Here is a 22,838-nt window from a genome sequence, read left to right as displayed (position 1 = left end):
TGAAGTTCATTTTTAATAAAACTACTGTTTTATATGAAACATCTTCTGCTGTGCTGTAATCATGTATTTTCCAATAAACAAAATGCTCAGCGCAGCCATGTCATGGATGGAAAGGATAGTGGCTGAGCAAGAGCACAATTGCTCTGGTGTCATAAATCATATGCTGGGTCACATACCAGTGGACTACATCTGGCCCCTGCCTTTGTGTGAGATCATGTCACAGAAGAGGGCAGAAGTGCTGGACAGGTGGGTGGCTCTGGCCTCTCTCATGCTTTGCCATACAGTGAGGTGTTTCAAAGGTCCCAACAGTGACTACCACACTGTGATGCCATGGCAGGGAGCATAAGTTATTACACCTGACTGAAAATACTCACGCACAGCCAGGAAGCCTGAGGACTGAGGAAGAATAAAAGATGCTTACCACAACGTGTGACCCCTGGGCTAATAGTTGCCAAGAACAATTTCAGGTATTCAAACCCTATAAAACCATTTTCTCTGGAAGCAGACAACCCAGCTGCCCAGGGAAGTCAGACACAAGATACAAGCACAATAAGGTCACACCTTCAGAAGCAGATTGTGACAAAAAAAAAAAAAAGAGAAAAGCAATGTGACAAGGAAACTACATCCTTGTGGTTCTTACCTTCTACGCAGATCTTCAGCCACTGCTGCTCTGCAGCTGAACAAATAGGCTCGGAGAGATTTTAGCTGCTGTCTCAGGCGGACAACAGTTGCCAGAGGTTCAGCATGCTTGTACAACATGGGGTTTTCCTGCTGGATATCAATCAATGGCTCCTCATAAACATATTCCAGGAACTCTTTGGCTTGCTTTGACACCTGAAAAATAAAGCAGTTTAGCTAGGCTTTCCTCCCAGCTCTTCCTAAGCAATCTTTCCCTCTGTGATGTGAGCTATTCTCTGCATCTGAAAACTTAACTCTGTTACCAATTACAAATGAAGACAGAGCTGAGAGAGATCCAGCTGTCTCTACTTATAGCCAAGTCAAACTTCATCATGCCCATCCAAGTTGAGTGTATGAGATAATTACTTACTTACCCAAAGTACAGCGATATCTGCAGCCACACATGTTTTCACTGCAGGCTAACATCCTTACTACATGTTTTTCAAGTCTAAACACTGATTACCAAGTTTATTCCCTGTTAATATTTTTCTGTTTGCTGTTTTCTTTTTGGCAAGAAGCAAGTGATTAGCTACGTGCCAAAGCACAACATTATAAAAGGAAACATAAACACTGCAAATCCAATCACATTGTACTATCCCAGGGTACAGAACTCCAGTGTAGAGTATTGCTCCCATTTGTTTCATGCTCAGCAAATATGGTTAAAATTATATAAAAAGAAAATAATCAGAAACACATCTATCAAACTGTTGTGTTTTTTTTAAAAATACAGATAAATAAAGTTGAATTTTACTGGTATTGCTTACTCCCAGTGTTTCATCTGTGAGAAATTTGTGCTGTGTTATACCCCCACCTGCAAAGAGGTACTGTAACCTAGACAAAGTAATGGGACTTTTGTTCCCACTAGAAAAGACACTCCTGTTTCTGAGGTGAGAAGGCCAAATTCCCTCTCATTCCTTATTTCTGCATTTTATCACAGCTGGAAAAGAGAAGATGGGATTATCTGAAATGAGCTGGAAATCACTTGAAACTGTGCTATAGAAATGCTATTCCTTCCACAATTCAATTAGTCCTCCTGGACCTTTAAATCAGTGTTTACACTGAGTTGAGGGAGGCATGAATTAGGCTAACAAAGGGAGAAGGGCACACCATAGCCTCTTGAGATTTAGGATGTTATTTCCCTTCCGGTGCATTAAGGTAGGAAGAAGGGAAAAGCAATATACATCCTTACAAATAGCACCACTTCTGAAACCAGCACAAGTTACAGAAGTCACTAGGTACTTGCAGGGAAAGCGAGCTCCAAGTGTAACCTTTCCACAATGCACAATAAAAATATAAGAAATAATGCAAAAGCCAGCCTTCCCACCAATAACTACACAGGTAACACAGCATGTAATTTTAAATACAGCACACCATAACTCCACAGGTTTCCCATGCCCTGAAGCTGTATTCAATATCTCACCTACCTGTATTAAATACCTCACTCATTTCTCTTTTTTTCTCCCCACACCCCTCCTTTTTTTTTTTTTAATAATGCACATACAAGGAACTGTGCTACTGAATGGAAGCACAGGTAACATGCTGTGTGAGGAGCAACACAGGCAACTTGGATTTTGTAGAACAAAACTCTACAAACTGCAAATATGTCAAGTTTTCTAACACTAGCAATGTTGATGTTTTATTAGACATGCTAACTGCAGCGCACAAAAGAGACTACAGTTAAACAACCTGTTTTTACAATCATTAAACTATTCAGCGGTAATATCTCAGCAATCCCCTGACAACGCTGTATCTATAGTAAATATTATTCCTCTTCCACCGATGTGCAAATTAAGCCACATATTCGTTGATTCCCTAGGGGGCACACGAATACTTGGTACAGTGACTAGCACCTCCCACCAGGAGGACCTGGTGGGAGGTGATGTCTTTGTACTCTTACGTCCTTGCTTTAAATCCCTGCCAAAGCGATGGGTTCCTCATCCACCTGCCCTGCTGCCTCAGGAACCAGAGGACGATTACTCTATAGTACTACACTCACACCTGTGGACACTTATACCCTGTATAGGACAACCCTCCTGGGACTACAACATTAAGAGTATAGAAACAAAAGAATGCCAGAATTGAGGTCACCTGAGTGAATCTGCAATACATGTGCACTATGATGCCAAAGTATTACTGTGCAGCTCTGGCACTGCATGGTAAATGCAGCCTTTAAGGAGAGAGGAGCAAAGCAAACCTTTCTCTCTCCTTGCCAATACAATGTACCTGCAGGAAAAGTAGCTTCGCCCAGCATCACTGGCTGACAGGAAGGTGTCGGTTCACTCTGCATGCCTGACACAGGCACACAAGTCACGTAAAACATTAACTCACATTGCCAACCATAGCAAAGTTACAAGAAGCTGAAATGCAGTCTTATAATGAGAAGGGTCAGGCAGCCATAACAATTCAGCTTGCTACCAGCCAACAATCTAGTACATGTACTAGGGTACTCACAGTCCCCCAGTTTCACTGGACAGATTAGACAATCCTATTAAACAAGCCAGAAGGAGTGAGAAGATGCAAAGTGCAACAGGGTTTTAGCTTGAAATGTCATACAAGGACAGATGCTAACATTTCCAGACCTTTCTTTTTTAGAGGCTGAAAACCTAACAGTTCAGAATTCAATCTATCAGAAGTCAGCCTCCCTTGAAGCCTTCTGGCACAAGGAGTTCCTTTCCTTCTGTGTTTGTCTGGCATTTTGCACAAGCTGGAAGCCACCTGAACCAGAGTGCAATACTTACTGGTTTTTGCGTGCAAATGGAGAAAACAGTTGGTCTAAGTAAAGGAAAGGGGAAGGGTGTTCACAAGATTGCCTCTTTTCTTTTCCCTTCACACAAACACGAGAAAAACACAAGTATGAGAACAGTAGTAAGACAGGAGAAAAAAAAAAAAGTGAACTGGGGGACTTAACTGCTGCTTCAGTTATGACAGAAGAAACATGCCTGCCTAACTGCCAAGTCCTTTCAAAAAGCTTTTATTGCAGTCAAGGGGATTTTTCTTCTCCTACCCATGTGCTTTCAGGTGTTAAGTGCATTGTTGTTTTTCAAGATCCTGGGTATGGGAAGACACAATCCCACAGATTTCTACTGCTTCTGTTTTTTCATGACTCGTCTTGCCAAAAGTGGACAAGAACCTCTCCATTTGCAAAACTTACTTAACTGAGGAAAGTTTACCACAGCTGCTCAAATATCTAGGAGTCCATGAAACAGAAAAGAAATGTAACATGTTCAATTACACTGTACCATGATAAAAGCTCACATTGTAGAGTACCTATTGTTGCTTGCTGTGCCAGAGACAGGCAGGACAGACCCCAGAAACCCCTGCAGATGCAGGGAAAAGGCAGCAGGCAGGAAAAAGTGCAGGCTGTCAAACTCTTAATTCACTTTGCTTCCATTTGGTGGACTGACAGGCATGTTTCAGGCTGTGTGAAACACAAGCTTTTGAAAACTGAAGCCTTGTTTCAGTTCTGACCATCAAATGTGGTATGTGCTTATTTCCTGCAGGACCTCTCTGGGGTATGCTATGAGTCTTGCCAGGAGCAAATACCCCCACCGGAGAAGCTCCACTTGCAGGCATTGCTGAGGTACCTGTGAGGGGCAGGGCTGTGCATTTAGGAGAAGCTTTGTTGTTTAGCTTCATTTTGGAATGCTGCTGCACAGCTTTCTGTGGGCATGCTGGCCAATCACAGGAGGTGAAATGCTAACAAATCAAAGTGATCTTCCTTCAAAAATGAGCCCAAAGAAAATTATTACTCCCAAGATCACAGAATGCTCGGGGTTGGAAGGGACCTCTGGAGATCATCCGGTCCAACAACCCCCTGCTAAAGCAGGTTCACCTACAGCAGGTTGCACAGAATCACATCCAGGAGGGTTTTTAATGTCTCCAGAGAAGGAGACCCCACAGCCTCCCTGGGCAGCCTGTCCCAGCGCTGTCACCCTCAGGGTAAAGAAGTGCTTCCCCGTATTCAGGAGGAACTTCTTGTGTTGCAGTTTGTGCCCATTGCCCCTTGTCCTGTTACTGGGCACTGCTGAAAAGAGCCCGGCCCCATCCCCCCGACACTCGCCCTTAAGATATTTGTGTACATTGGTAAGATCCCTCTCAGCCTTCTCTTCTCCAGGCTGAACAGGCCCGGCTCCCTCAGCCTTTCCTCACCAGGGAGATGCCCCACTCCCCCCATCATCTCTGTGGCCCTCTGCTGGCCCCTCTGCAGCAGTTCCCTGTCTTTCCTCAACTGGTGAGCCCAGAATTGGACACAGTTCGCCACAAGAAAGTGGGACAAGGTATCTGTCTTTGCCAAATCAGCAGGTTGAATCAATACACTACCAAGGATTCAGTGTAGTTTCATTGTAACTATTAAGTGCAGCAGCCAGCACTAAGCTGCCTTTTAGACCATTCCGAAGAAGTATCAGACCTTACCTCTAAATGGAGAAAGGAAATGCAGATGTAGAAGTGCAGGCAGTATGTGTTCTGCCTCAAAAAAGTGCCGCTTAGTTCCTATGGAGGTATAGCAGGGACAGAAATAAAAGCATATGTATGCAGAATTGACCAGAAAGGGGGAAACCCCAAAGGTTTCACAAAAGTAAGAAGAACTACTTGTTATTTTAATGCTATACATGCATGGGATGGAACTGAAGAGAACCAACCACCGATAGCTCAGTTGTTACAGTGCCACTGCGGCACATGAAGTCTTCTTCACCCTCCCTCCCTGCCTTAGTCTCTGCTCTAGTAGCTGGGGATGCTGCAGTGCTCTGCCCAAGGGATGGTGTTCCTTTCTTAAATCCACCCCTCTGAGCACTTTGGCACAGAGACTGGTAAGGTATCTGCACAGAATCTGCTTGTGCTCCCAAGCCACATCACAGTTGTTCTGCCTGTTTACAAAAAGTGCAAATTAGTAAATTCTCACTATTAAAGTGAGATTACAGTAGATTAAGCCTTCAATAAATGCTTAAGCTTGAAAGTCCCATTTATTTTTGTGCCTCAGCTGCCTATACCAAGACCACAGGAAACTGAGCATAGACCACAGTTTTCACCCTGCAGGTTTAGAAAACAAAACAGTTTGTTTTCACGGCAGTATTACTGACAGCTCTTTGCCTTACCATCCACTTGCCCCATATCAGGTCTAACTATACTACCATAGGCGAGCAAGTTTAGTCCTTTGTAAAAGCATTCAAAGAAAGAAATCTTAAATATTTATCCCTAGCTTCTAGGAAAAAGGGGGAGGGGGGGGAGTGTCTCCACATGTAGGAACATCGTAACTCCAAAGAATCTTGCATTTCATGGCGCCAGACTATCATTTTCCTGATGGCAGGCTCTGGCTACCTTTTAATAATCTCCCCATCTGACAAATTTTCTTCTTCAAGAGAGCTGCTTTTCCTCTAATAGGGCATGTACTCGTGGTTTTTCCTTCTCAAATAGCCCATAATAATAATATTCACAGACACAAAACATCAAACAGCCTCTCCTAACAGTGGCTGCTAGGTCTGAAGCTCTAGCATGGTCTGGATTCCTTATGAGTTTGTTATTGTTTCAGCGTATGTTCCCCAAGATAGCAAAACAACACTGCTACCGTGTTTGCTGGCATAATGCTTTAAGGCATGTAATCAGTTGACCCTATCTAGTAACCAGCAGCCAAGGCAGCAGCAAACAGCAGATTACGGAAGTTTTAGAAAAGCTGCTTGTGTGGCAAGTGAACAGCTGTAGAATTTTCTCTTTGTGTTACTTTTGGTTGTCTGGTCCAAACAAGTACTATAGCAGTGTACTTCGAGTGTGCTTGAAATGTTCGTGCCAAGAGACAGGACATACCGGGCCTTGCAAACACCACATGTGGGTACGCTTGTTTCCTGGGGGCATTTCCACAACTGAGCCTCCATCACCAAGCAGCGGCAATCCATAGTCCCTAGCACTCATGAAACAGGTACTCCTCAAGTGCCCAATAATTGCAAAGATTAGAGTTAAAAGAAAGGCTTCAGTGTTCTGTCCCTCCCTGTCTCTTGAACAGCCAGATAAGCAATGACGGAAAAGATGTCACCAAGAAAGAGTATGGCTACTTTTGCGGAGGAATGTCGTAGGCCTGGCTAAGGAAATTGTGATGAAAACATCTGTCTTGTTGATAGAGCATGGCTTATTCTGGCCAGAGGGACAAAGATGACAGTATTAGCAGTTAATGCCTGTAACCTTCAACCTGTTACCATGTCTGTGCTTCTATCTGAAGGGCAATTCAGCTGACTTGCTAGCAAGCCAACCTACAGCGAGATTACCTTGTATTTGGAAGTATCCCAATTATGAACCAGTCGTGCAGGGATGAGGAAGCTGTCATCCACATGGCAGGTGCTGCAGTAATACCATCCACTGTAGCTGCACACCTTGGCTTTCCCATTGGACAAGCCTATGGAGCGCTGACAGCCTAGAGAAGAGTGAGAGGAAAAAGTCTGGATTTGTACATCATGCCAGAGGTACACACTCAGATGCAGTAAGAAAAGTAGTTATTCTACCATTTTAAATTGTATTTATTTTACCAATGCGCCATTCCTCATTCCCTAAAAAACAGAGGAATAGATATCAGTATTCTTGAACTAGCACTGAACAAGCATAAACTAACTTGGGCATCTATGACAGAGAGTTCAGAAAGCAGTCAAAGAATACTTAGCATTTCTTAATAAACAAAGGGAGAAGACCAACTCTGAGACACTGGGCATTTAAAAGCCATGGCTGTCTGAAAACCATGACCTGCAGCTTAGACAAAAAATAACAGACCACGGAAGTACTGTGTGCTTGCTCCAGAAAGCTCCCATTTTCCCCACAATGGAACAGGCCAACACTGGCTGCTTGGAGGAATGCAAGCCAGCTCCTGCTGACAGCCAGAAGGGATGCTGACTTGGCAGGTAGGATTCAGCCACATTAGCACAGCCAAGGCAAATGACAGTCAGACCATGAATAATAACTGTGAGCAGCAGTCACATCGAGAATGAGTAGTCCTTGACTAGCAGTAGTGACACAGCTCAGTTTCCTGCAGGTTGGTTGGGGTTTTTTCCTTACAATTGGATTACTCTGGGTCTTACACAGTCTGAGGTCTGCCTGATACTTTTTTCACAGCTGGATCCCTTGCGTCTTCCCATGCCCTCCTGTATGGAGTCCCTAGGATAAAACAATGCATTCAAAAACTGCTGCTTTAGTTGGAAAGAACTAATGCAGAGCTCTTCTTCACCTGACCACCTGTTTTCACGAAACACATCGAAACTCCACGTATTTGACACCCCTGTCTTTCTCTCAACTGTGACTAAAACGAACCAACAGGTTCAAATAGTAGAGTGGAGGGTTGAAGACAGACAGCACAGTCCCATTAAGCAACCTGCTCAGGAAGTGAGGCTAAAAATGTTTGGATAAGATACAATGAGATATCTATGGTTATTAACACCTCTTTGAAACAGCACACATGACAGTGTTTCTGCTTTTCCTTCAAATGCTAGTGTCCTTGTATGACATTTACAGCTACAGACACAATTAGCACCAGAGCCCCACTCCAGCATGTGCTGTATGCTCAGACGATCTCCACTGGAGCTGGTTAGTAATGCTGATTAGCGGAATCCTTGTACATCACTTTCACAGCAAAAGTATTGGTTAAAGAGAGTTTTTCAGGCAGAAGTCAACTGACTGACTGCTTTTGTCAGTATAACTGATTTTGTTTATTGTAACTATGTAACTTCTCTCACTGAGAGCATCTTTTTTCCCCAGTAGAAGTTACCCTGACTTGAGGAGAGTTTACAGTTCAACTACTCTAGGCATTAATCAAACTCCTCCTTCTCCCCATTAGCTGATGCTACCATGTCCCCTCTGCTCTAATCAAAACAATTACAATAACCTGACCACACAATTAGTTCACTTCCTCCTCTTCCACACTCCAGAGCCATTTGGCCATTGATTTCACACTATTAAGTGAATCAGTGTGGAACCTGTTCTGTCTCCATCTCTCTCACCCTTCCCTTTTTCTGAAGTGAGGATATGCAGTTGAAAAAGGCAAATATATCAACAGGTCAGCTGATGAAAGAGCTACTCATATAGTGTCTTCTCCTTTACCATCCATAAAATCAGAGCGTAAGTACAAGCATGTATGTCAAGTGGTATAATTCAACGTACATAATGCAAAAATGTGATCTCACCTTAGCTAATAATCAAGCAGAAAACCCAGACATTATGACTGTAAACTATTACCACTATAGAAATAATTCTTGTACAGTAAATTTTAGCAAAACTTTTTGGAAAGCAACATTTTTTGGGCAGAAAGAATGCAGGTATGCCTTTTATAAGGGTAAAGTCAATTCAGGTAATTCAGCAGTGTGTTACAAAAAAACAGGTGATCTATGACTGTGGCTTGGGATCAGAACTTAAAGAAGCCAAAAACTTCGTATTTCCCTCAGTGCAAAGCATGCATTTTCCTGTCTTTCCTTTTCTGTTTCTTTTTTTCTGTATTTTTTTCAAAAAGGCAGTTTCCTGACTAGTCTGTTAAAAGTGTTTCCATGCAGTACTGCTCCACTATGCTGTTATGGTTGAAGTCAGCAGGCATACTTGGTAGTAAGCTCAGTATCAGTGCCCTGTAGTACATATAAAACTATTCTTTCAATTTTTAAAATGCATTCATACATAAAAGGTAAAGGTTTTGATCAGCTAAAGAGACATGAAATACCAGTCCTGTTTGGCTGACATGAAATTAATCTGACTAGTAGCACTGGAACATGCTTGCAGAAGGTACTCAAACTGTTGCTATGGAGCCTGTGTTTTTATAAGCACAACAGAGGTAAATCTTGCCCCTCTGTAAAGGAAACAGAAGTATGCCCACTCCTCATGGAGCAAGATGAAGAGATCTACAAAACAGAGCATCCCTCTTTCCCAAGCTAAACAGGAACAAGCCCTCAGAGAGGATGTTTGTGTTAGCAGTACCTCAGTATAGCACATTCTTCTGTGCCAGCCTTGCTAAAAGAAATGAAGAGTCTGAATCTTTCTCCTCACTTGTTGCCTTTGAATTCCCTATCACTGAAAAGCACTGAAGCATCTGTCTTTACACCTCAACTGGCTCCAACTTTAGCTTTCATTACATACAGCCATCACCTCACATCGAATGAAACAGAGACTGCTAAGTGACTTGTAGCATTCTCCAGTTCAATGTGACTGGACCAGCTGATGAAGTACTAGTGGTAAAGCTGTGTCTGAATGAGACTGAAGTTTCCTAACTCAATGCCACTGAAACCTTCATCCACACTCCTCGCTAGCCAACACTCAACTCATCTGGCGGATGGGGATGGGGACAGGACACACTGATTTCACCTAACTGCCACTGTGCGCTCCTTGCCACTCCACAGGCTGCTTAGTTTGCCTCAGTACCCTAACTCCTATCCATTAGACTGAAGGTAAGAATAAGCTAAATTCCAATTTGAATTGCCATCATCCTAAACTAAAACGTTTGCAGTTGAGAAGTCATCATTTTAAGGCCTGATTTCTTGCACCCAGAAACTCATTCCAGTCCATGGGGTGAGTTTCCTCAGGAGAGGAATGACAAAGCACCAAAGTGCACCTCCTCCTCCCTATGTCCAGCCCATAAGAACTAAAGGTCTCTGGGGTGAGGAGGATCTCAGCAAGCAATCCTGGATGCCCTTGCCTTCAGGAAGGGTGGTTTTATAAAGAGAGGAAAGTGGAAGAAGTTCCTACCCAAGCAGCATCATTGCTTTCTCCCTTATCCCAGCCCTTCTCTGAGCCCATGTTTGTTTTCCTGTTCCTCTGAAACACATTTTTACACAGACTATTTCTCACTCCATATCCTCAAGTAAAATCACATTCTGTAAAGCTACAAAACAGTTGCAAGGTTGCTGTATTTTAGATGAGAATGGAGCACTGGCACCTACCTTACATTCTCCCTTACCTTGCAAGCTTTGCTGTTTGAAAATCACCATCTTTTCCATTCCTATCTGTTGTGACTCATAATGATGGCTATTTCTACAATCCTTTCAAATCAAGTTATCAAAGCACTGATTTTCTTTGATGTTATGCAGTTCAAAGCGATGTAGTGTGACAAACATATTTCTGTGGCATAGACCACTTATGCTACTTTTTTTTTTTTTTAAAGATGGAAAAAAAGAAAGCAAGAGTGAGAGAGAAAGAAGAGAAGGAAGAAATAGCTTGTGGCTTAATGCTCTTGGAAATCTGGCACCTGGACGGTCAGGTACATAAACCTGCCATCATGTTTACCAGAAGCAAAGCTAGTACTGATTCCTGGCTTTAAACTGTTAGGCACCCCTCCCAGCAAGATAGTCAGATGTAGCTGACCACCTCAGAGGCAGTAACACAACACAATAAATAGTTAAGGGTGGGGAAAGGGACCATTCCATGTTTGCAGAGAAAACTGTTACTTCCCTGTGGTTAGAGAGCACCTTCCACAGATGGGGGTAAAAAACAGCACAACTTTCACCAAGCCTCTCTCACCTATTCCTAATGCTCTCACACAGAATATTATTTCTATAACATCTGTACAAAGGTCTGGCAAACCCTGAGCGTAGAGCAAGGAGAACAGTGCAATATTTCCCTAGTATCCCAAATCATCCCTACCTAAACAATGTTATAGAGCAAGCTACAGAGGGAATAAGTGTAGCTGTAGGTGTACTGTTAGCAAAGTGAGGGAAGGAGTAATCTCAAACCTTTCATCACAGAAAATATAACAAAACAGCCTTGAAATCAAGCAAAGAAAATAGGGGTTAGAAAAAATAGCAGCAGGAAAGTGCTGCTGAGTACAGATGAACTTCTCTCAACATGTCTGTAAGCAGAGCAGAGTATCAACATCAAGAGGCTCATCTCCAAATGCTAAGACTTTGGGAAGCAAGAAGCACAGGAAGATTAGGTTAAAAAGTTGTTGTAACAAGTCTCTCTCCTTGACTTAAGATGGTGGTGAGGATAGTATGGAGGAGGAATCCATGACACTGGAATACAATTCCTCTTCTGCAAAGTGTGGAAAACACCATTTCTGCCACTTTCAGGGTGTTGCATACTCTTACGGTCAAGGAAGACACACACACAAGTACTCTTTTTATCCATATACCTATTTCTTCAGTCTTTCAGTAGGAAGAGATTGGAGTAGCTCCACAGTGAAACAGAAAAAGTGGAAGACCAAATTAGAATTAAGTACACAACTGGTCTCCTTATTCAGTGAAGTTCCTTGCTTAGTATCAGGAAAAAGCAACTCCCTCGTGATTGTGTACCATAATTAAATCTGTGACAGATTAGCTCAGAAGCTAATTCATTTAGAAACAACATACAATATGAAGAAAATGACCCACAGACTTCAAAAGGCTTTCAGCTTGATAAAGCCATAAAACAGACTAAGCAGGAGAACCAAAGCAATGAATTTTCAGCGTGTTAAATCAGACATACAACATTGCTCTAGCTGCTCAGCACAATCAGAAAGAGAAGGTGAGAATTACTTCAGCTGCTGGCCTTGTGTTTCTGCACCTATTCCAATTCGCTCCACCATGGGAAAACTCAAACTCACAAGGAAAACACACTAACAAACCAGCTCAGTTTCCCCTCATGCCTATCCAGGCTTGAATGTGCATTACACTTGGTCCTTTTCCCAGCACTACTTTTATTCCAAAGCAATTATCTTCCTAAAGAAATAATCAAAAACTCATAAACCTCCAAGCAAAGTCCCACACTTTACTTACCTTGCCTACTTTTTTGTGAGCTTCTTACAGACTTTATCTAAGTAACATACAAATCCCACATTATTTATGGCAGCAATGTACAAATCCCACTTTAATTATAATTTAGATCAGCTTCTCCAGAAATAAGGAACAGCTCACTATTCCCCAGCTCCCAGATTCTTCTTATTTTTTTTTTAAATAGACTCCAAAGGATGGACTAACCGTTCTGAGTCAATGGAAACCTGTTCAGCTTTGCTTTGCTGAGACTCTGAAGCGCTGCCTGACAGCAGGGAATAGGAGCTCCTGTGGAATGACTTATTGGCAGGATTCAGTAATTCGCCAGCTCTTAGTCAGGAATGGGAACTGAACACACTCTCTGGGCCAGCTCTTGAAGTCTGCCAGCTAGGAGTAAGTAGGTAATTTGAGCATAATTAATAATGGTACTCCCATTCCTACAGTTGATTACAGAATCACAGAATGGTCAGAGCTGGAAGGGACCTCTGGAGATGGTTTAGTCCAACCCCTGCAGGTTCACCTGCACCAGGTTGCACAGAATCACATCCAGGAGGGTTTTTAACGTCTCCAGAGAAGGAGACCCCACAGCCTCCCTGGGCAGCCTGTCCCAGCCCCAGCGCTCTGTCACCCTCAGGGCAAAGAAGTGCTTCCCCGTATTCAGGAGGCACTTCTTGTGTTGCAGTTTGTGCCTGTTGCCCCTTGTCCTGTCACTGGGCACTGGTGAAAAGAGCCCGGCCCCATCCCCCCGACACTCGCCCTTAAGATATTTGTGTACATTGGTAAGATCCCTCTCAGCCTTCTCTTCTCCAGGCTGAACAGGCCCGGCTCCCTCAGCCTTTCCTCACCAGGGAGATGCCCCACTCCCCCCACCATCTCTGTAGCCTCCGCCGGCCCCTCTGCAGCAGCTCCCTGTCTCTCCCGAACCGGGGAGCCCAGCACCGGGCACAGCACTCCAGATGAGCCTCACCAGGGCAGAGCAGAGGGGGAGGATCAGCTCCCTCACCCTGCTGGCCTCGCTCCTCCTCATGCCCCCCAGGGTGCCATCGGCCTTCTTGGCTACAAGGACATACTGCTGTCTCATGGGCAACTTGCTGTCTATTACACTCCTATTCGGTTTTACATACTGATAAGGTAAACAAGAGAACAGCAAAGAGCGTACCAGGTACCTGTGTGATCTGAGCAAACACTGGGGCCAGTGTCCTCAGCTGTGGCCAGGTCCTTTAGCAAAGAGAGTCTCTGCTTAGCTCAGTTTTCATTACTGCTCCATAGTTAGTTTGAAGACCACTTATCCCTGGCACTGCTCACTCATTTACCTACACTGAAGGCTATCTGGTTTGCTAAGTTTAATTTATTTGATACAGCAACTATTAAATGTACTTACAAATAATCAGCTCTGTCTCTGTTTGAATACACAGCTGGTTTGGTACCTCCTTTTAACATGAGGAAGAACTGTGCGTTAAGTGTGGTTATGTATTTTTTGTCGATGCTGTTTGGCTATATTTCTTCTTGGTCACACATCACTACCACAGCACTACCTTGGGCACAGGCACTGTTCAGATTTACACAGCACGGTTTATGTATCAGAGTCTAGTGACAGTGTAGAAGGCCAGACTCACAGCTGGCCTGTGGTTTGTTCTGTAACTTTTTACACTTCCCCTGACCTGATCCACATGCAATAGTTTTGCTGATGATACACTGCTGTGGGACGTAACAGAAGGCGGGGAACCCTGCCAACACACACACAAATGCCCTGGTTTTCCAGTAGTGGACCTAAAGCAACCATTTTCCTTCTGTATTTGTCTCCCAGGGCTGCACACCTGCACAGATGCTCTGATGCTGAGCAAATGCACAGTGCACACCACAGGTTTTTTTCCAGAGCAACATTAAGAGGGGCTCCCTATGATGCCAGCTTCTGTGAAACCTCTAAGATTCCCAAACCTTTGCTATTTATCCTCTTCCAAATTTTGTTAAAACAGTCAGGTAGATTCAAATCTTATGGGGCAGGGGCAAAACTGTGAGCAAACAGCATTATAACATAAGCTTTGTTTCCTAGGAAACTAAATTAACAGGTATGTCCCAAACTAGCTCAGGGACCTGGTATAAATTGTAACTGCAGAAAGTGGTGTGCAACTAGTTCCTGCCTGTGCCTTTCTGTAAAGGCAAGGCCTTTATTAGTAAAAGCTGGCTTGACTGATTTAAAAGATGCTAGCCCAACAAGTAAAGCTGTCTCTTGTAACACAACTCATGAGGAAACTCTGGGTTCTCAAGAGAAGAACTGGAGATGGAGGTGTTAAAGAGTTTTGGGGTCTGAAAATGCTTCCTTTTCTCCAGTAGCTTTTTCCATCCCAACAAAGGCGAGACTTGGACATTTAGACTCCCTGGTTTTGGCATTCTCTTCTTTAAACTTTATGCCAAAAGATTCATCAAGCCTGGCTTCACACAATAAATGGACCAAAAAAATCCCCCAAGCAACCAAGAGTTCTTTGGGGGCAGAGGAACTAGCACCCACAAGCCAGGAAGAAACATGGCACAGCCAACAACAAACACAGAGCCTACACTGAGGGTAGAGACATACTCACACACAGCAGAACTGAGCTCTTAACAGTAAAAGAAATAAGCACAGATATTTTATTTGTGATGGAAAAAAAGAAAAAGGAAAAAAAAACCATACTGAAAGCTTCCAGATTGTTCACAGAGGCAGATTAGAGCAATGGGGTCACCTATCCCCATACAGGCAGCACAGGCACCCTTAAAATCTGACAGGGGGAATATGTAGATTCATCAGCCAAGACATTTGTGTCAGCTGTTCTGACTGAAGGGCTGAGGCAAAGAAGTCAGTAAAACACCAACTGAGGATTGCAAAGTGCACATCAGGCAGGACAGGCACTGAACTGGCCAAGTATTCATCTAAACTGCTCTTCTGGGCAGCAGCAGGGCAACTCCAAACCAAATCCTATGAAGGGGAAAACATCACCGCAAAGGTGACGGCCAAATCCCAGGAAGGTGAGGGATCTAACTTCTACCAGCTCAGACAAAAAAAATAGTTCTTGCTGCCATTCCCCCTAGTCAAAGCATCTTAAAGCTGTATTGAAGAGCTCACTCACCTTACCAGTGAAGATTAAATAGCTTCTGTGATCACGTCATGCTCATCTGTGATCGCTGATAACAGGTTTAATCAACTCAAGCAAGTAAGAGAGATACCATGCGGTCTGATCTTTCCCCAGACAAGATGCCACATGGCAAAGCACCATGGACCAGCAACCTTTGAAACACAGAGGTAGGTCCACTGCAAATTAAGTACTTTGTGCTACACAAATTCAAGTCACCCTTGTCTGCAAACCTTCCCCCGACTCCTCCCAACAAGTCAGGGGCCTTTTTTAGACACGTATTTTCCAAATACTACTTTAGACATGGAGGAGTAAGAGTTTAGAAATACCACTGTCAGCAGTGGAAGTTTTACTTCGGAATCAATAGAAACTGGGCCTGAATGTCAAATACAAAACTAGAAGACTGTGGTCTAAAGCGAAGATACTTAACAATAAAACCTTTAGAGTGCAAAACACATTCCCAGGGGACTTCACAGAGTCTCAAATACAGGGAAGGCAAAAAGCTGCTGAAGTCTTGGAACAAAGAGATCAATTGAAATGAAACCAAGCACAAAATACATATAGCACTTAGAAAGCACAATCCTAAAAGCCCTGGACAGGTAACAACAATTGTTATTTGGGACTAAAAATGTGACAAGAGTGCTGACAACCTTCCAAAGGACCTTCTGGTATTTTATTATTGTGCTACATTTGCTAAGATTTGTCCCCTAGGATTTTTACTTCAGTGACATGCTACCAATAGGTGCTGGGTGTGATGACAGTTCACAAACTGTATTTACTAAACTCAGGGACGAAGCACCCCTGCTTTTCAACTATCTGGATTTGAGAAGTTTCAACTATATGGCTTTTCGAGAAGCTGAACAAGTCAACATAGTACCTGGCTAATTTTTTTCCCTTTTTTTTTTTTTAAAAATCACACTTTCTGGCTTGCAACCTATTAGGGAAAGACTTCCTTCTCATGAAGGGGGGGGGGGGGGGGAGAAGAAAAAAAAAAAAAAAAGGAAAGAACTTTACGTTTATTGCAGTAGGGGATGGTTCCAGACTAGGTGAGCTAGAGCAGAGGCTGCACGAGCTGGGCACGTTGCGCTGGGCTGTTCCCCATCTACACACATGATCACGGCACTAGAGGCAGAATGACTCCTTGAAAGCCAGCAGCTTTCCACCTGCTGCTCAATTTGACAGGGCGGCAAGCTCAGGAAATAGCCCATTTACTAACCTCGGCTTCTCATTCAGCTCAGCCAACTAAGCCAGTGGAGCCCTAATAGCAGTATTTATCCTTCTGGCAAGTGAGGAGACATGGAGAAAGCAGGGAAATGAAGACAGAAGGCACCCCACAAGAGGAACCATACAGGCAAATAAAAGCATGTAGAGCACATTTTGCAGAAGGCACAAACTCCCACATCCATTAGGACTTGCAGTCTAAGCAACAAGAGTTCCTGGCAGACACAACTGACTTCTCTGAAGAAATGTTTGTTTTAATATAGGACAGGGGGAAAAAAAATAAAAGGTGAAAAGGAAGTCAGACATCAAAAGAACAGGAGCTATGCAAAAACAGGAGGCAAGGGCAAAGGCCGTTTGTCTTCCCCATCTATGGAAACGTGAAGGCACATGCCAAGGGAACAGCAGCAGTGAAGGGCACCTGAGGACATGAGGGCTCCTTACAGACCTGCAGGAGAAATGCCCACCTTGTCCCAGCAGCCCATAGCCGGCCCAACAGGGAGACAGGACAGCCACTGGAGTACTCACAACCAGCAAGCACTGTCTGCAAGGTGCTGCGCTTACCAAACATGTTTTGATGGAAGCCACATCATCTCAAATTTGTAACATGAACTATTTGGGAATTTCTCCTTTATCCAGGTGAAATAAAGACATAAAAATAGCACACACACCCCAACAGATCCTCCTAACATAATGCATGTGTCATTTCCTACATACTCCTAGAAATCATAAACCCTGATATTTACCTGCTTGGACTTGCAACCAACTTTCACTTCATATCCATTTGAAGGTAAGGGGTAGGTCCCTCCAAAGTCTCACCTGAGCAGACTGACACTCACAAATGCCACTCTGGCTCAGAGCCCCAAACACTTCCCACAGGAACACAGCTGTACCCAGCAACAGCAAGATGAAGCCTTCAGTTATACAAACACACAAAGGACAAGGCAGCTGCCATTCCAGTGCTACCAGTTGCTAGTTAACCCCATGTTCCAAAATGTATTGCTCTTCCCTGCCAAAAATATAAATAATGGCAGCAAAGGTAAAAGTGTTTTCAAAAACCAAGCCTCTCCACTGTTCAAGCAGCGGCCTATTCACTCATTTCCTGGAAATCAGGAGAAATAATGCCCTGCCCTCCACAGCAAGACAAAGAGTTAAAAACGTGGGGAAAAGCTTTTGCATCTGCTGATCAAGCAAAAGAAAACTTTTTTCAAGCTGCCCTTCTGACTCCAGTGCATCAACAGTTTGTTCCCCCTGTCCCATAACTACATCTGACACCACCGTCCTGGCTTATATCACAAGTTGAAAAGTGCTAGTCAGCCTCCAAGATAAACTTGTCAATAGCGAGGCACAGACATTCGCATTCTTCCCTACCTGCTTTTGAGTGTCAGCTGTGTGTCTGGGAGCGGTCCCTTGAAAAGCTTTTACGGAGGGAGAGAAGGAAAGGGGGTTGCAGAGGGCATTTCAAACAGAAAAAAAATCGGGGAGGAGAACCCCACAAAGACTGCAAAGAGAAAATAAAATAAAAAAAACCCTGTCCCCATCAGGTCCTCCCAACAACCTTTTTTATCAGAGGTTCATTGTCAATCAATTAGCCAAGGCAGCAGGGGTCTGTAGGAAGGGGGCTAGCTCGAGAGACAATGGTCTGCCCTGTTGTATTACTATTTAATCACTTTTCCTAAATAAATAAAGCAGCCCTGAGGTGCTGTCATGTCAAGGGAATTTATAACAAAAAAACCCTTCATTTTTCATTGGTCATTACTTTTCCTTCCCTCCCACCCCTGCAGGACTAGAGAGGGTTATTACTGTAGCCTTAAGTTCCATCTTTGTGTTGCTTGTCTTTGATTCCCACTCGGACCTTGCCACTTTCTGGCACTAATTTGTTAGGCCGAACAAAGGAGGGATTTGTACCTCCTGTAAGGTCTCAATTAGGAAAGGCTTCTGCTGTATTATGCGCCATTGGGACAGGACACAAAGACGGTAATTACAGGAATTTGCACTAAATGGCTGAAGAATTCACAGCAAAACTTTTCTTCCTCCCCCCTCCTCATCCTTTTCCAAGCTTACCCCTCCCAGCAGCCCTGGGGAAAACCCAGTTCTCAATGCCTGCAAGCTGTAATTACCAACAGCAGGCCCCTTAGGTTAAACAGCAGCCCATGCCAGGGAACAGCACAAACTGCCTGCAGGGAGCAAGGCACAAGGAAGGGCTCTCAGCTGCTGGTGTGCCTCCGAAGTCTTCTCAGCACAAACTTTTCTGAGCCACACAAGTTTCCTCAGTTTCTCCCAGTTATAATTACAATTATTAATTTCTTTGTGATGTGCTAACAGCTACAAGTTCCAGTTTCAAAGACCAGCTTTAAGGGTCTCAGGCAGACGGCAATGTGTCCACTCCTACAGCAAATGCTGTGCACCCCCACCCTCAGGTACGGGGAATCCCAGTGGCCAGCTTCTCACAGACTCCACAACTCTGCATTTCCCTGCACGAGTGTTCAGTCTTGCAAACTAAAAGAAGACCACAGGAGCACTGGGAATCCTCACATGCATCAGGAAAAGACTCCACGCAAGCCTCACATGGTCAGAGTACCATATTTCTGTGGGGAATACGTGAGTGCAGATGCATCGACCCCACGTTTGGGGTTGGAAATGAACCCTTTCCCACAGAATTCTGCTCCCATAGTACATAATGCAAGACTAAAACCTAGTCCACATTTAAGACATGCATTTTGTTGCCATCCCAGGTCCTGATCCTATTTTTGAGGAGATCACTAGAAATGCTCATTTGAAACTCTCCTGCACCTCAGTCAGAGGATGAAGCAAAATTACAAAGATTTCCTCTACTGAGCTTTGAATTAAAAGAAATTAGGAGAAAGGAATAAAATTTTAATGTCAACTGGGATGTCATCTTAAAATGCAACCATTAATTCTGCTGTCCTCTTGAGTTTCACAAGGCTGTCTGCTGGGTAACACAGTGGGCTGGATCCATCTTGGGGATACTTACTGGATCCATTCCCAGAGTCTCCCTGCAGTTTTCTCTCTCACAACTACCTTGAAAGGTAAGAAGTGACCATTGTCCAGTGGTGTTCAGGTAATCAGTTACCACAGGACCTATAGGCACCTTCAGTTTCAGCAATAATTTGGCACATAATTACTCCCTGAAAAAATTGACATGCAGTCACACAAAGAGCCTGTGGTAAAAAAACAGAACTGATTTCAGGCACAGGCCCAAAATACTGTGACCAAATCATTAATTGCAGTGAGGCCAGCCTTCACGATGCTCCAGCTACCAGGCGGGTGCCATGCACTGTGCAGAGGTGAGCAGGAACACCACCTGCAGATGACTACCAGAAAGGGATGAACCTAGCTGAACCCACTGCCAGTTCTGAGGGCAACCCAGTACTTCTGGGGCTCAGGTCTCCCCTGGAAGGGATTCAGGCCAGCCACTAGGTCCTGAGCCCACACAGACACCACGCATACTCACACACACGCATACTCACACACACGCACCCTGAGCGTGATTCCAGAGTAACAGGAGACCTCCACACCAGACCCCTACGCCAGGCCAGAGCAGGGAGGAGGCAGGACCCTGACAGTTCACATAACAAAAGAGGAAAACCCTCCAGAAAAGCTGTTTCTGATACAGCTGACAGTTGCTAAGTGAGCATAACTAAAGCCAGCCAGAGACTATAGTTTAGGCACAAGGTGCCCCAATTTGCTCCACAAAAGTGCCCTTGCTTAAGTAAAAGGACACTGAACTGCATTTACTTGGGCTTTCTCTATTTCCACTTAGTTCCCAAACTGGATAAAATACTCATCTTGCCTAGGACTAGAATCAGCAGTCAAATTAACTGAAATTTACAATTAGATGCTGAGGCTGAAGGTTGTTTTCACCCTTGCCTCAAGGGAAGAACCAAGCAGAGAGCTCACGCCTGAACCTCAGTGCCAGAACACATATCACCAAATGATGGTGTTTCAGGGAAGCATATATGCTTTGAGGAGTCTCCCCAAAAGGCTCAGAGCTGAAAATGAGTTCCAAAAATGACCCAGAGGAGACACACTAATAAAACGAAACAGAAGTGCTCAAAGTTGGAAAGTTGCATCGTATCCAGAATTCAAATCCCTTTGATTCTGGACCACCTTTCCAGTGTCCTGAATCAAGAAAACAGCTCGGTCACCCTGTAAGGCGGCACTGGCTCAGTAGCACTGTATGTGCAGGATCTAACATTCCAGCATTACTCATCATCCAGGTGAATCCCTGAATATCCCCATAGGCTTTTCCTCCATATCTTACAGACAGCAAAGAAAGGCTAACGCACCTAAGTGTCTACAGCCATAGTGAGAGGCAGGGAACGGCTGTGTGCTGCTAAAACATGAACATGCTTTTCCAAGTGATTTTCTTTTACTGCAGAAGGGGAGTGGGTGCAGGAACCTGGTTGCTTACCTGCACACTTGAAGCTCTGAACTGTGAGCCCCCTCTCTAGAGACAGCGTGGTCAGGATGCTCAGGAAGCTGGTGGTCACAGACTGGCGCTTGCTCTTTCTAAGATCATTTCCAAAGGGCCGATCTCCAGGTTTGTTCCTAAGTGTGACCTGTGGATTCTGAGTTAAACTTCTGGTAGTGCTGGCTGCTGCTCTCAGTGCGTCCATCCACTCCTGGGCCCTCTGACGGGTCTCTGCACGCAGGCGGAGGACATCTTGAGGAAAAATGACCTGAAAGCAAGAGTCACAGCCATCCTGAGTATCTGTCTGGACCGACAGGCACACATCGACATTGTAGCTCAGCAGAGGATCTTCATCAAGCCTACCCGGCTGGAATGCCATGAGGTAAGACCTGTTCAAGACAAAAGTAAATGCCTTCCAGTTATTCTGGACAGTTAACCTATAAAGAGTCCCTGATTTGAGAATATTTTGGTACTCTTTAGTGTTTTCAGTCAAATTCATGGATAGGAAGAGTTCCATAGGCTTCTCTAACAATCCATTGGTTTGAGAAAGGTCACTGTTATTTTCAGGCTTTGGCACATTCTCCAGTTTCTCCTGCTGTCTTGTGAAAGCAGGCACAGAAGCACGCACCACTTCCCACAGTTTCTGTCCCCAGTCCAAAGCCTCCCATGAGGACTCCGCCTTCAGCTGCAGCTGTGAGTTGTCTGACAAGACAGCGTCCACCACCTTGGTTTCAATGCAACCACTAACAGTGACCCTTTGAAAAAGCATGAGTGGATACACAGTGGGAAGAGTCTGGTTGCCACTGCTGTCCAAGCAATATAGGTACAGTTTGTATGGGGAGAGCTCAGCGTAACAGGTTTGCCAGTAGCTGTCATTGTCTCTTCTAATTTCTAAATATCCCTTCTTCAGAATATTTGGGAACATTGGCTTGTGTTCTGGAGGAAACAAAACGAGAACATTATCATTAATTTTTTTTAAATAATCATTTTGAATTGTCATTCCGGCTCATGCAACTCTCCCACCCATACATGATACATCTGGAGGATAGGATCACAGAAATAGCCTTCACACAATAGGTTATAATTATTAAATACAAGCACTGACTCCACATCTGAGACAAAGAGAATGCAGAATTTTTTTACCCAGAGGTACCAAAGCACTTCACAAAAAAGGGGACAGGGAAACAGAGGGACAAAGGAGCAAAGCAATTTTTCTAAGATTATCCTGGATAGCGACAGAGCAACAACACTGCAAGTCTCCCAGAATCTAGTCCAAAAGAATACAGTATTATCAAGTAATCTATTGCCAACTAAAATAGATCTCACAGTGAGAAACACATACAAACTAAAATGCCACCTTCCCCTCCTGCCCTTCTCTGTCCCAGGCTCAACTTCATGCTTTCACACACAACCCCTCTACCTTGCCCCTGTCCCCAGCAGCCCAGGGGGAAGGAGAATGGGGGGTTGTGGTCAGTTCCTCTCTGCTGCTCTTTCTTCCTCCTCACACTTTTCTCCTGCTCCAGGATGTGTCCTCTCCAAGGGCTGCAGTCCTTCAGGATAAACCTGCTCCTGCATGAGCTCTCCATGGGCACAGTTCCTTCAGGGCATCTCCACCTCCTCCAGCATGGGGTCCCACATGGGACTGGAAGGAGATACCTGCTCCACCATGGTCTGTCTCCCCAGGGCCTGCAGTGGAATCCCTGCCCC

At 44.3% G+C, this 22,838-nt stretch overlaps 1 protein-coding gene across 5 annotated transcripts in view; it reads right to left on the bottom strand.

The window, feature by feature from the left end:
• The window catches only part of PLEKHM3 (pleckstrin homology domain containing M3), a 120,824-nt gene that overhangs the window by 70,529 nt on the left and 27,457 nt on the right, over positions 1 to 22,838 (bottom strand). For all 5 annotated transcript variants that reach the window (XR_008733701.1, XM_027798772.2, XM_027798770.2 and 2 more), the window contains 3 exons: positions 21,132 to 22,067; positions 6,933 to 7,078; positions 641 to 834 (listed from right to left, as the gene is read on the bottom strand). Coding sequence is in view for 4 of the 5 variants with exons in the window: in XM_027798772.2 (XP_027654573.2) it covers positions 641 to 834; positions 6,933 to 7,078; positions 21,132 to 22,067 (1,276 nt within the window). In the remaining variant the exon portion in view is untranslated. The remainder of the gene's footprint in view (positions 1 to 640; positions 835 to 6,932; positions 7,079 to 21,131; positions 22,068 to 22,838) is intronic.

This window comes from Falco cherrug, chromosome 8 (assembly GCF_023634085.1).
Source record: "Falco cherrug isolate bFalChe1 chromosome 8, bFalChe1.pri, whole genome shotgun sequence".
Lineage (NCBI taxonomy): Eukaryota > Metazoa > Chordata > Aves > Falconiformes > Falconidae > Falco > Falco cherrug.
The sequence above is the reverse complement of the archived record's forward strand: the minus strand, read 5'-3'. Positions and strand labels throughout refer to the sequence as shown.